General features: G+C 39.7%; 1 protein-coding gene across 1 annotated transcript in view; it reads left to right on the forward strand.

The window, feature by feature from the left end:
* LOC105393488 (BAI1-associated protein 3) overlaps window positions 1–13,137 on the forward strand; it is an 86,707-nt gene that overhangs the window by 47,257 nt on the left and 26,313 nt on the right. Inside the window, exons 13-16 of the mRNA XM_048631517.1 lie at window positions 8,584–8,748; window positions 9,166–9,217; window positions 10,176–10,287; window positions 11,289–11,421. Coding sequence (XP_048487474.1) covers window positions 8,584–8,748; window positions 9,166–9,217; window positions 10,176–10,287; window positions 11,289–11,421 — 462 coding nt within the window. The remainder of the gene's footprint in view (window positions 1–8,583; window positions 8,749–9,165; window positions 9,218–10,175; window positions 10,288–11,288; window positions 11,422–13,137) is intronic.

Below are 13,137 nucleotides of genomic sequence, written 5' to 3' on the forward strand. Positions count from 1 at the left end.
CTTCCTGGGTCTTCCAGCTATCCCTGTTCATGGCCTCCTCATTCCAGTTCCTACTAAACACGTCTAGGTCATCCCGTTATCTTCTTCTGGGTCTGCCCCTGTGCCGGCGGCCGTTATCGGCTACCCATTTGGTAGCATTTTTACCCTACCTATTCGGCTGCATACGACAGACGTGCGCCGCCCAGTCTCACTTCAGTTTGGCGGTCTTAGCACCCACGAAAAAGGACGCTATCTCGCCCAAATAAATTACTCATTGACATATTGTATTTCCTACCTATCTACCTCAACCCTACGTTTCGTGCTGTCAGGTCTGTTGTCTTCGAACGGTTCACCGTTCAAGGTTTAGTCCAACTTAAAGGCTTGCCGTGGATAGCTCTCGCAACATTTGTTGGAGCTCGGTCGTTGAGTGGGAGAATAGGGAAATATCGTCCGCAAAGCCGAGGTTTGACTATTTTTTACTTCCAAAATTGATGCCCTTGTCCTCCCAGGACTGTGTCAACTTCTTGAAGACCTCTTTGAGGAAAATTGTAAAGCGTGTACAGCGAGGGTCGCCTTGTATGACACCCTTTTCAATCGGAAACGTTGGACCAGTACCAGGTTTTTCCAATTTCACGTTGGCTGAGCTGTTTATAGTACCAACGAGTTCGATGTAGGTTGGATGAATTTTGTGGTGTTAAGGGCGGAAAGTATTGCTTGATGGTAGATACTGTCGAAACCTTTTGTATAGTCAATAAATACATGGTAAAGTGGTGTGTGAACTTTTCAATAATCTGATTGAGCGTGTATAGAGGGTTCGCGGTACAATAACTAGGTCGGAAACCGGCTTGTTCTGGTGGTTGATGTTAGTTCAGCAGAAAACGGATGTGATTGTGAATTATTTATACATGTGTGATGTCAAGCTAACGGGTCTATAGTTTCCGAGGTCGGATTATGGAGAAGTAAGTATAATGTGAGAATTATAGAATTTGCGGGGAATTTTTACTGAAATGAATACGTGAATAAAGTGGGCTCACCTATTTTTAAGAGGAAAAGCCCCAGTATCAATCGAATGCTGGTGATTGTGAAACAGCTGAGGATAATTATCATCCCCAAGCAGTTCAAGATGATCCTTACATAGCTACGGATAAGATGATACCAATTTCCTTAATTATTTACTGCCCGCAAACAGTAAATTCACTGCTGTCCGATCACGTTGACTCCCCCGCGATGCCATTCACCCTAGAACTAGAGAATTTACTGATTGTGGTCTGTCAATGAAGGAAATTGCTGTCATCTTATCCGTAGCCATGTAAGGATCCTCTCAAACTGCTTCGCGATGGTCATTATCCTCAGCTGTTTGACAATCACCAGCATTCGGTTGATGCTAGGACTTTTCCTTTGCAGTTGATGTAACGGTAGCTGTTAATACAGAAATTTAATGTTTGATGTGGATTCTACGGCTGACTTGGTTTGTATGTTTGGTAACTCATGCAAATGGCTGGAAAAACATAATTCCAAACCTACCCGCATGGTACCGTGCTCCCATCGTCACCTGCCTCTGGCAGTAGAGTTGATGAACAACAAAAGTACTTAAGTACATAATTTTACATTGTTTTTTAGCATATAGTTTTAAAAACATAATAAATTAGCAAAAATATACTGAAAAATCATAAATTTATTTATTTTCCATTGAAAATACGTGATATTATGAAAGAACAACGACGTTTCCTAAAATAATTCCAAAGAATAACGACGGTTATCTACACACGTCTACCACTTATCCATAGAACAATGACGGTATATACAAAACACCAATAGTTAGGACAAAGAACATAGTCGTATTTGAAATACCGTCACTAAATTTAACAAACAAACAATATTGTTTTTTTAATACACCGTACCTAATTATTACTAACTTCTCAATGATTTTAGCGAAAACTAGGGCTTTTATTTTTTTTAAACAAAGTTCCAAGAATAACGACGGATTTAAGAGACCGTCTTTGTTCTATGGGAGAAGTATTAAAAAAATATTTACTTGGAAAACAGAACTTTTTAAATAATAATTATAGCAAAAAAACATTTTAAGTACTCATTACGTGTTCCATGTGCTCCTACAGAGAACACTGACAGAACAAACAAACCGTCGCGCGGCAGCGGGTCGCGGGGGGCGAGGATCACCGCGGAACATGGACGGGACGGCACAAACGCCCATGTTCTACGCGAAAAAATCAAAACCGTCAGTGTTCGACTCTGTATTTCGCTTATTATAAAAGATTAAAAAAAAACTTTTGTTGTATAGGTAAATAATGAAATTTTAAAGAAGAATCTGCAATAATCCGAAAATCGAAAAAAATCAGATCCGTCACTGTTCTACGACTGCGACGATATTCAGTAGCACTATAATATTACATTTGAGGTTGGTTTGATATTTAATATTAAATACATTCGTATGCCTTGTTAGCGTTGAATAATAGTTACTTTTAAATGTATGAAATGTGCCCCTCTTACTCGCATCTATGTGTATTAAATTTAAAACAACATGTTTTATGTGTATAAAAGCGGAGCTTAAACGTACTTAAAAGATCCAGGTATTACGGCTACGACGACCGAGGCTCGGCTCGGAACGTGATGTGAGTCACAATGTTTTTATCCAAGTAATGGAAAATTATAAAATAAAACTAAGTTAACAGAAAATCCTTTTGAAGTTGATCCATCAGAACACCAGTCAATACTTGCGGATGTACTCAAAATAATAAACACAAAAAAGGACTTATATACCTACTTACGAGTATAGTTGCAGTATAGTTGAAATGGTATGAAATTATTGAAACTCACATTTTATTCCAAATACCTACTAATCGAGCCTACACAAAACAGATACAATACAGGGTTACATCCTAAGATGTAGCAGTAAGCGGTATGTTGCGACGAGTGAGTCAACAGTGCGGAGTGAGCTAGGGTGAATATTTGAAAACGAGTGTTTTTGCCTCATTTACCTGGCATTTTTCAAAATTGAACTCTAGCCCTTTTGCTGTAAACTCGTGCTTAGGGAAATCGAAGATTACCTATATAATGTGATTTGCCTCATGTTTTGACGAGTAGTTTGTGAGATACGGTAAGTGAATTAATGAGCCTGCCAAACGAATGAGGAATAAGCCAGAACAATGAGAACATGCAGACATATAAATTAGGCTCGGCCAGATCAATTATAAATTATTCATTACGTCGTAATAAATAAAGTCTAATTCAAAAAATGTTTATTCAATCAAGTTAAGTAAAAAATGTTTTTAAACATAAAATCAAATACAGATCTTCTAACATTATTTTAAACACAACCAGCATTTTTTAAAATAAATCAGTTAGGATAATTAAAAATAATATGAGATAGTTAGGTAACATGCTCTTAAAAATAACACAATATTTAATCGTTTCGAGGTAAATTAAATTCTTTACAATACTCAGTCTTTTCACACAAACTCAACGTCACTCAATCAAATTTAATCTTCTCAACCCATTGGAAATTAAAAACAAATGTAAAAAAATGTTTTGTCCCTATCTATACGGTGCATCTTTATTCGCCCTGAAGAAAAAAGACGGGGGCATCCGACCTATTGCCGTTGGTAATGTTATCCGGCGTCTAGTGGCTAAACTGGGATGTCGGGCGGTCAGGGAGGGGATGTCGTCCTATTTGCAGCCTCGGCAGTTGGGTTTCGGTGTTCCTTAGGGATGTGAAGCTGCAATCCATGCCACTAGATCTTTTGCATTATCCAGAGGCAATTCGGATGATGTAATTGTTAAGGTGGATATCCGCAACGCGTTCAATACCGTTGAGCGGGACACGGTTTTGTCTAAGGTTCTAGAAAAATACCTTCTCTTTATCCGTTTCTTCATCAATGCTATTCGAGACCGAGTAATTTATTCTTTGGTGATAGCTTGATGGAGTCTCGGGTAGGAGTGCAGCAAGGAGATCCTTTGGGACCACTTCTTTTTAGCTTGGCAATTCAGGACGTGATTGTCGCGCTTCGCTCTCCTCTTAACGTGTGGTATTTGGACGACGGCACCATCGGGGGTAGACCTGAAGTTGTGTCTGAGGACTTACGCTCACTAGCAGAGGGCTTCAGGAGAATGGGTCTGGAAGTAAATGCCCAAAAGTGTGAGTTATACTCGTGCTCTGGTCTGGCATCTCAGGAGATTTTGTCACAGGTGGAATCGGTAGTACCAGGCCTCAAGATTTTGGACAGAAGTAATTTCTTGCTTCTGGGTGCGCCAATTTTTGCCGAAGGCATTCCTGAGGTGCTTGCTTCTAAAATGAGAGCTTTGCGAGCGACTAAATGTCACTTAAGCCAACTTTCAGCCCACGTTGCGTTGACGATACTACGTAGTTGTCTGTCCATGCCCAGAATGACGTACACCTTGCGGACGGCACCTGTGTGGTTATACAGACAAGAAACCGCTGGGTATGATGCCATTTTGAAAGATTTGTCGGAGACTGTTCTGAACATTGAAATGACATCTTCTCAGTGGTCCCAGGCATCGTTACCTATTAGACACGGTGGGTTGGGGATCCGTCGTTTGCAGGACACCGAGCTGCCAGCATTTCTGTCCTCATCGTTTCGGGTACTAGACCTCGTCACTCGCATTTTAACTATTCATGGTGACGGATTTAGTATTCCCTTCGCAGAGGAGGCATTGGAGTTGTGGCAGGCTCGTTGTCCTGGGAGCGATCTCCCCGAGACACCGCAGTCTCAGCGGAGTTGGGATGAGGTATTATGCAACAACGCAATTGATTATTTATTGAGCAGCCAATCAGGTGTAGAACTTGCGCGTTTGCGAGCCGTTACCCAGCCTGAGTCAGGCATATGGCTTCATGCCTTGCCTTCGCCGCAGTTGGGGACCCTCATGGATGACGACTCTCTGCGCGTGGCGGTTGCGTTGCGTCTGGGTTGCAACGTTTGTCATCCTCATCGTTGTGTTTGCGGCGCGCAGGTGGATGCTAGAGGTCGGCATGGGTTACATTGCGTTCGTAGTGCGGGTAGACTTTCTCGCCATTGCTCTATTAACGACATTGTTAAGAGAGCACTCATAGCCGCGAACATCCCGAGTGTTTTGGAGCCACAGGGTCTTAGTAGGACAGATGGTAAGCGCCCTGATGGTCTCATAATGATTCCCTGGGAGAGGGGCCGCTGTCTGCCTCACGTGGCTTCCACTTCACTGACTCCTGGCGCAGCTGCAGAAGAGGCTGCGAGATTGAAGTGCCAAAAGTACGGTCCGCTTTTGAGCAGTTATATTTTTGCCCCACTTGCTCTGGAGACCACGGGTGTGTGGGGAGTACAGGGCAAGGCCTTTGTAAAGGAAATAGGACGCCGCTTGAGGAACCGTGGTCTTGACTTCCGCTCTGGGGCATATCTCATGCAGAGGATCTCCTTGGCGGTTCAGCGTGGAAACGCTGCAAGCGTCTTGGGGACTTTTGGGTCGGATATGGCCCGAGTCGGATTGGTAGTGTAGGAATTACATAAAAAAATGACATTTATTTATATTTTTAAATTATTTAGACCATTGTTGACATTTGTTTTAATTATTTTTGTGACTTAGCTTAATATTAATGTTTATGTTTTGTGTTTTGACTTATTTTTCGTAGTTTTAATTTGATTTTATTTAATTTGTATTATTATCTTAATTTTGCATGAATAAATATCGAATGTAATACTCGAAGAATCTAAAGCGAAGAAGGTAAGTGATTATCTATCAACATTGAGTACGACCGAGTCCGCGTTGTTCTATGTCTATCAATCTAAAACAGTCTCTTAAATATACAAGGTGTTGCAAAAAGGGTATACTAAGCCGAAACCTACATGTGCAGCATGGTATATCTAAGCCCGAAACTGTAATCAGAATTTCAAAATTCGTGAAAAAAATTATTAATTTTTCGCGAATTTCCAAATTCTGATTTCAGTTTCAGGCTTAGATATACCATGCTGCACATGTAGGTTTCGGCTTAGTATACCAATTTTGCAACACCCTGTATTTATTTCTTGGTAACAGCAAATATATTTAAGAGACTGTTATTGTAAGCAGCATGTTAATATAAAAAATAGCAAACATGGGAATGTACGAATAGGAACTTTCATTGGTCTTAACAAAATAAATAACAATCTTAAGAGATGAGAAAGTGCAGGGATGACGACAGGGATTCACGATGCAGAAACATTATGTAAAAATATTTAAATCATGGTCAGAGTCATCGTCATCAAGCCAATAAGATTTTATGTTTTGGAGGTCAACACTAACATGGTCTTCCCCGATATCATAATTATCCGTGAGATTTCCTGTGGTTTTTGCACTTTGCGCTTCTATTGTTTCTGTCGTGGATGAATTTTTATTTTTTCCATATGGTAATCGCATATTTCTGAGTACATTCCATCGACCTCTGATTATTTGTGGGCTATTAGCATCAACTTTCGTGATTGTTCGTTCTTTCATAATACCTCGGTTTTTTTTAGTTGTTTTATTCTCTTCGTCTAGTTTTCTATTTTGCACTTTCCCTGTCCAAAAAGATGCTCCCACTTCTACATTTCGTGCTTCACTTAATGGCGTTACATCAACTTCTTTCTGTTTAGTGGTATCCATGCGATAGTATCCAAGATGCTTATTATGCTTACACATTACTGGTGTGTACAGACATTCCTTTTGTGTGCAACTCTGTTTTCTGACAGCCAGTACATCAGAATTCTTGTTCCAAATAATTTGATGCATTTTCATACAGCCCGGGAAGCATTTTACTTCTTGGGGAAAAAGTAAGTCTTTTTCATTAACATCATACTCAGATACTCTTTTCAGTATAATGTTTTTTATGTTTTGTTCTAGTACTTCCATAAAATCAGTTATAGTTTTAATATCTTTACCTTGAGATACAGCTCGATCAGCAGTGCGTTTTAGTACAGCACCAACGCCGTCTGGTGCACCTTTTCCGTGTCCTGCTTACCTGTACCGCCTTCGAGATGCCATGTCAGTGCTTCCTTTGGGACGTTTTCAGTACGCCTGAGTACGTGTCCAAACCAGCCTAGCGTAGACATAAGTCTTTAATTATAATTGGTCTGGCATCAACAAATTCATCTGGCATTATGTACCAGATAAAAACAGACAAATGAGTGGCAGATAAATGAGTTTTTACATAAAAACAATAAATTATTAATTAAATTGTGAACTTAATCATCTACCTTGTTATGGAAAAGGGTAGAATACAGTGTGATCACGTATGTGGTTAAGTAACGAAACAGAAGTATCATCAGCAAGCATGTAGGGCAGGACATATAAATTAGGACACTTACCGTACAAAGTCCAGATTATCTGCTTGCTATCACAATTTATCGTCGTCACAAATCGCACGCGGACGGTGCACTCTGCCGGCAGACGGGCGGTGGACTGACCTGATTGAACTCGAACGCAAGTTCAAAAATATTCAACCCTTCAATGGTGGCGTTCGTGAAAAGACACGGCCAGACAAATTAGTTTTTATGGTGCGGACGTTTTGAAAAGCTTAATAACTTTTATTGTATTATATTTAGAGGACAATGAATATTAAGGACTTCACGAGTATATATTGAAATATAAAGGATTTATATTTTAATGTTTTCAAAGCGAACATTGTAAGACTTATGAACTAAAATGTATACGAAATTGGAGTTTGGACGCGCCATATAAATGGGATTTGAGTGTTATCTGGTCATACATTTTTTTAATTTTATATGAATCGTTGTAAAACTGTAAATAGGCCTTGATAGAGAATTTCATTTTACATGTACCATACAAATATAGCCTCAAAATTCGAAAAAATAAGTAGATTCTCCCGATGAAAACTGACAAATTTAGCGCTCCAAATATTCACCCGCTATCATCATTGATTCCCGACGTCGGCTGCCGGTCACGATCCTTGTCTTTGTGGGATGACGGTGTGTTTACACTGTTGCTGGAGCTCTCGATCTCGTTCAGTGTAGCTCTAGTAGTTGTAACGATTATGTAAAAAGGTTGTTGCTTACTAAATTATTAGTAAGTATTATTGAGAGGTATTTAAGAATAGAAGTTCTAATACTATTAATCTGATTAAAAATCTGCTAAGAAGCCTCACAGGAGAGAGTGCAGCAAATAGTGCGTCGCCTATCTTTTACCTGATTGTAGTCCTATAATACTAGGATATGTCTAGATACTACGACGGCAAGATTGCTTTCTTGGTAAAGTTATGAGAAATAACTCTTTAACACTCGTTAAAGGCATCTGCTGTCTGGATGTCGATAAAGTGAAGATATTCATTTAGTTCATAACATAACATGGTGTGTAGGATCTATTGAAGAAACTACTTGAAGGTGCTTTACACAGTACAATCTTTCGAAGCTTTAAGCTGCTTATGTGGGTACATCTACTGAACAAAACTATTCGAAATTCTGTAGAAAACTGTTTCACGTTTCTTTCCAACCATTTCTTTGACAAAGTCTTAACAATAGGTCTCCAGCGCAACAAAGCATTACTTTATGTTCCCTGAACTTTGTTAAATACTTTTAAAGCTGTATTCATTTTGTAAGTTATTTATTCTGTCTGTGGTCCGTCCAGGAGTGAGATAGCGGGTGCGCTTCGCAAAGGCACGGCGGAGTGGTACGAGGCGCTATGCGCGCAGGACACGGAGTCGGAGCGGGGAGAAGACCTCGTGAACCTCATCACGCTGGTGCAGATTGACTTGCAGCAAGGACTCACGTACTATCACCCGCTGTTCGAAACGTAAGTTAAGACGATATGGTGAATGTTGGACCTTCATACACCGTACCGTACCGTACCGTAGGTACCTACCATCGGGGAAATCTAACCTACGTACAAACGAATAAGTGTGTTTGTTGTATCTAAACACAAGGGCAGGTTTTAATGCAGGTCACTGTACCCGATTCCCCGATTATTATTAGTACATTATGGAGTTTATTTGCCTCAGTGATAATTTATTACATCCGTAAAGGAAATGTTTGAAGAAAAGATTAAGTTGAAATTAATCTTCCACGAGTAATAACTCTTATCAAATCAAATCAACTTAAGTTTCTCAAGTAATTTAATAATTTTCCTCGATGGAAATGATATTTCTGAGAATTTATGAGTTCAGAAAAGCAGGGGCCGTGATGTTTATTACTCATAACTTATTTTTTGTAGGACCAACAATGTTCCATACTTCAGCATTGTCTTCAACCACCTCGACAAAATGGTAAGTTGTTACGACCTTCATCTATATTTCTTTCCTACTTTCAGGTATCGTAAAAAGAGGTTACATAAGTTTAGATTGTGCATGGCAATACACGTATGCCTGGGATGATTCCTCAAAATCAGTTCACGTATTCAAAATGTATTACTGATTCCTTCTGTTGATAGATAGTATATATCTAACATAATTAATTGAATTACGTGTCTTTGATGTTTGTGGCCACTTAAGCAAGGGTTTACTGCTCATCATTAGTCGTGGCTAGTCTATGGTCGTGGTGAGAATGTAGTATGCTGCGCGTCCATATGTATAAGTCTCCAGTAATTGAAGGACTATCGACCGCACAGTCATTAGGGCTGCGAGGCAATAACTCATAATTTATTATACTTAGAGCAGTAATAACGTTTATTACTGTTATTTTATGTTTCATTAAAGTTCATCACTCGGTAAAAGGGATAGTAAAAATGTTCTCAATTATATGTGTAACTAGGATGTCAGTAAAAAAATGTTCATTTCGTTAACAATAAAGGTTTATTAAATCTATGTATAATCAAGTGCTGGGACGAGCCTCAGACAGGAAGTCTCGATATAAGTCTCGATCCCGCATATTTGTAGTTGGTATTTACTTTAAATAAAACGAAAAAATAAGTACTAACTTTACACGTAAAATATTTGTAAAGTAAAACATGCGTTAGCATTATTATTAACATAATAAGTGTAATATGATGCTTATATGTGTATAATAATATGTGTGTTGTGGTTGTAAATAGAAAAAGAGTTTTACATTTCAGTTACATTTCTTTCTGATGTCGATAATATCATATAGTACTACATATCATAAATAGTATCTTATGCGCGCGACTGTTGTAAGCATTGAGTAAGGAGGAAGCGTTGTTCTATGTTCGTAAGCCATGATACACAGAATACTTGTATAGAGTACATGAATCCCATTTCCCCGTGCCAGGTGTCGGAGGACGTGAAGCAGTGCGTGGAGCACTGGGTGGCGGAGGGCTGGTGCGGCGTGGCCGAGGAGGAGTTCTACGACGAGCTGGGCAACGGCAAGGATTACGTTACAGGTACCGTGTTAGGGGCAAGAATTTCTATACTTCAAAATGAAGCCATGGCATTGAAAGCGATTTTTCATTGCCACAGCTGTTACATTACGGTTGAATGTCCATTAGTAAAAATGAAAATCTCTTGCCATGCCGTCCCTGGTGTGCGTAGGCCATAATAATCATGTTCGTAGGCGCTCGGTAGGCCGGCGTAGTAGCCCGTAGCAAGTGGCGTAGCACCAGCGTAGCGCGTAGCCCGTAATAATGTAGCACTCATCAACTATGTTATGAAAACTGAAAGATTCGATAAAATCTCTCTTTCTTAAAGTCCAAAGCTCAGTATTTACAAAAAGTTTAAGCACTTCGCATTAATTTAGACACTTTTCTTATATCGCTTTAAATTAAATTTACGTCCCATGATAAAGCGGCCTACGTTTTGACAAGCGCTATTAAACACGCGTTTAACTTTGTAGCCGTAAGACCCCCAAGAGATTTCTGTACTGCCCTTTTCGTTCTACAAAAAGCTTTTGTGCGAAATTTGCGTGCGAGCTTTTTTTGGTAAAATATGTCCTTGTTGCTTTATTTACTGCATTTCCTTCTAATGATTTGTTTATGTATTTAAAAATGACCCTTTTTTTGGCCGCAATAAGTTAATTAAGGTGCAAGTGATGCAATGCATAGGTAAAAATATCGGCATAGGTACCAAAATTACAAATCTCTTTGAATGACCAGGGGGCCAATTCCGAACCACACGCCTTTAATTTTTCAATGACTAGCGCCGAAAGTCTTGTGGTAGAAAAGTACAGCGTAACGTAAAGGGATCGCCACCGTATCGACTTTCACCTGAGCTTGTCCCGAAGCGAGGCGATAACGTGACGATTCCCATTAGTGTGCGTTGCTATAGGGAGTTTCATATAAAGAACACTGAACGGCTCCAGTTGATACGGTTACGATCCCTTTCCGAGTTTATATGTGTGTTGTGACGTTTAGTCTGTACAAAGAGTAACAAAATTATTTCCCCGCAGTGTGCACGGTGTCGGCCAAGACGCTCCCGTTCGAGGTACTGTCGGCGGTGCGCGAGCTGTGCGTGTCGGCCACGCCGCCCGCGCCGCCGCAGCCCAACGCCGAGCCGCCGCCGCAGCTCGTCGAGGCTTACGAGTGAGTTGACAAACACCCTGTATAAGGCTGTTCTTAACAGCATGCGGATTTCATCACACACGCGGGATGGTCGCCATTTACCCGCGTCGCGCGTGTATATTCGTATGAATGCGTGAGGAATCTCGCACACTGTTAAAAACAGCCTAAGTGCATATTATATGAACGACTTTTTAGTTTAGTATTCAGCTATTATTTTGTAGTTAGAAGTTTTATTTTAATGTATTTTTCTGTGTGTTTTATGGATTTTGGTATCCGAATTAAAGATTACTTTTAACGTCGAAAACCCGAACGGGTCAGAAGATCGAATTGTGGTCAGCACAAAAGTCTCCTGTCCTTTTAGTTTAAAAAAATGGCAAAACGCATGCCTACAGAACTATGAAATAAATATACAATGACGTTTGGTCATAACATGCAGCCCTAAAAAGAAAATAAGGAGTAAAAAGAAAATATATGAATAAAACACTTAGTAGATCGCATCAATAAATATTGTTACATATTTTATTTCAAATATAAGGTAAGTACTTCTTCATTACTTTGTTTCGCAATCACAATGATTGAATCAGCATCGCCGCCCTGCATGAGGAAAAGTAGAAGATAATTTAAGTTACGTCGGATGCTTTTTGTTATTATTATATGAAGCCTCGTGAATCATAATCAATCTTCGTTACCTCCCTCATCTTCGAAGCATCAGGTGCAGTAGGTGAGTATGATAACAATGAATTTTCATTACGCCATCTTTTCCTTTACGTTCAGACGCAATTTTCAGCGTATTGTGAAAAATACTCATATAAATATGTATGTAATAGAGGAATACGCTCATCATTGTTTATTTTGTCACCACATTTCATTTCATTTCATCAAATCACTCCCAATATGTTTGTGAATACAAATATTATTATATGAAGCGGAATTCTCTGAAATATTACGGAAGTAATATTATTATTTCCGATTTTCGGAAGCGCGTAGGGATTATTTGTTAATATACATTTGATATTGTATTCGTTAAAACAAACAGGTACTTATGATTCGCATAATGGGCATTGTACTGCACACGGACGAATAATTTTATTACATCTACATTTAAATTTACAGGATCGTATTAAATTTAATACCGAGTAGGTACCTATATAAAATCATTCATTAATCATGTATGAGAGAACAAAGGCGGTCCAACAAAGAAAGCCCGTGCAGTGCACCTGAATTCCACGTTTGTGAAGCAGATTGGCCGGCGGTGCCCGGCCGTAGGTTTCTGAATGTACGCGGATGTAAAGGGAGCGTGACGTGGTTGACAGACGTTGATTAAAAACTACAGCCACGTGATTCGAGATCCGTTCACTGCCCGGGTTTCATTCGAACTGTTTGAATACAGCCGGTCCCCGTCCAGCCCCTCTATTCTCTAACTTGAAAGCCGGTGACAATTAAAACCGAAAAATGTTAAACGGGCCAAAACTTTCCTTATACATCCATGCATAAAAGCTCATGGATGTAATGCCTGAAGGAATAGTTAGAGGTGACTCCCAAGTGAGCCAGAGTTTAAACCAATAGCCTCTCGAATAAGAGGGCTGGATAGCACCTAAACGTAACCCAAGACTGAAACAAGAACTGACACAGTGTTAATAAATTTAAGCAAAAAATAAACCGCAAAAACATCGGTAAAATACAATTCCAGCTACCGAATCCTGCCAAGTGGCTCAGTGGTTTGATCTGGCCGCGGGC

Source organism: Plutella xylostella, chromosome 29 (assembly GCF_932276165.1).
Source record: "Plutella xylostella chromosome 29, ilPluXylo3.1, whole genome shotgun sequence".
Classification (NCBI taxonomy): Eukaryota; Metazoa; Arthropoda; class Insecta; order Lepidoptera; family Plutellidae; genus Plutella; species Plutella xylostella.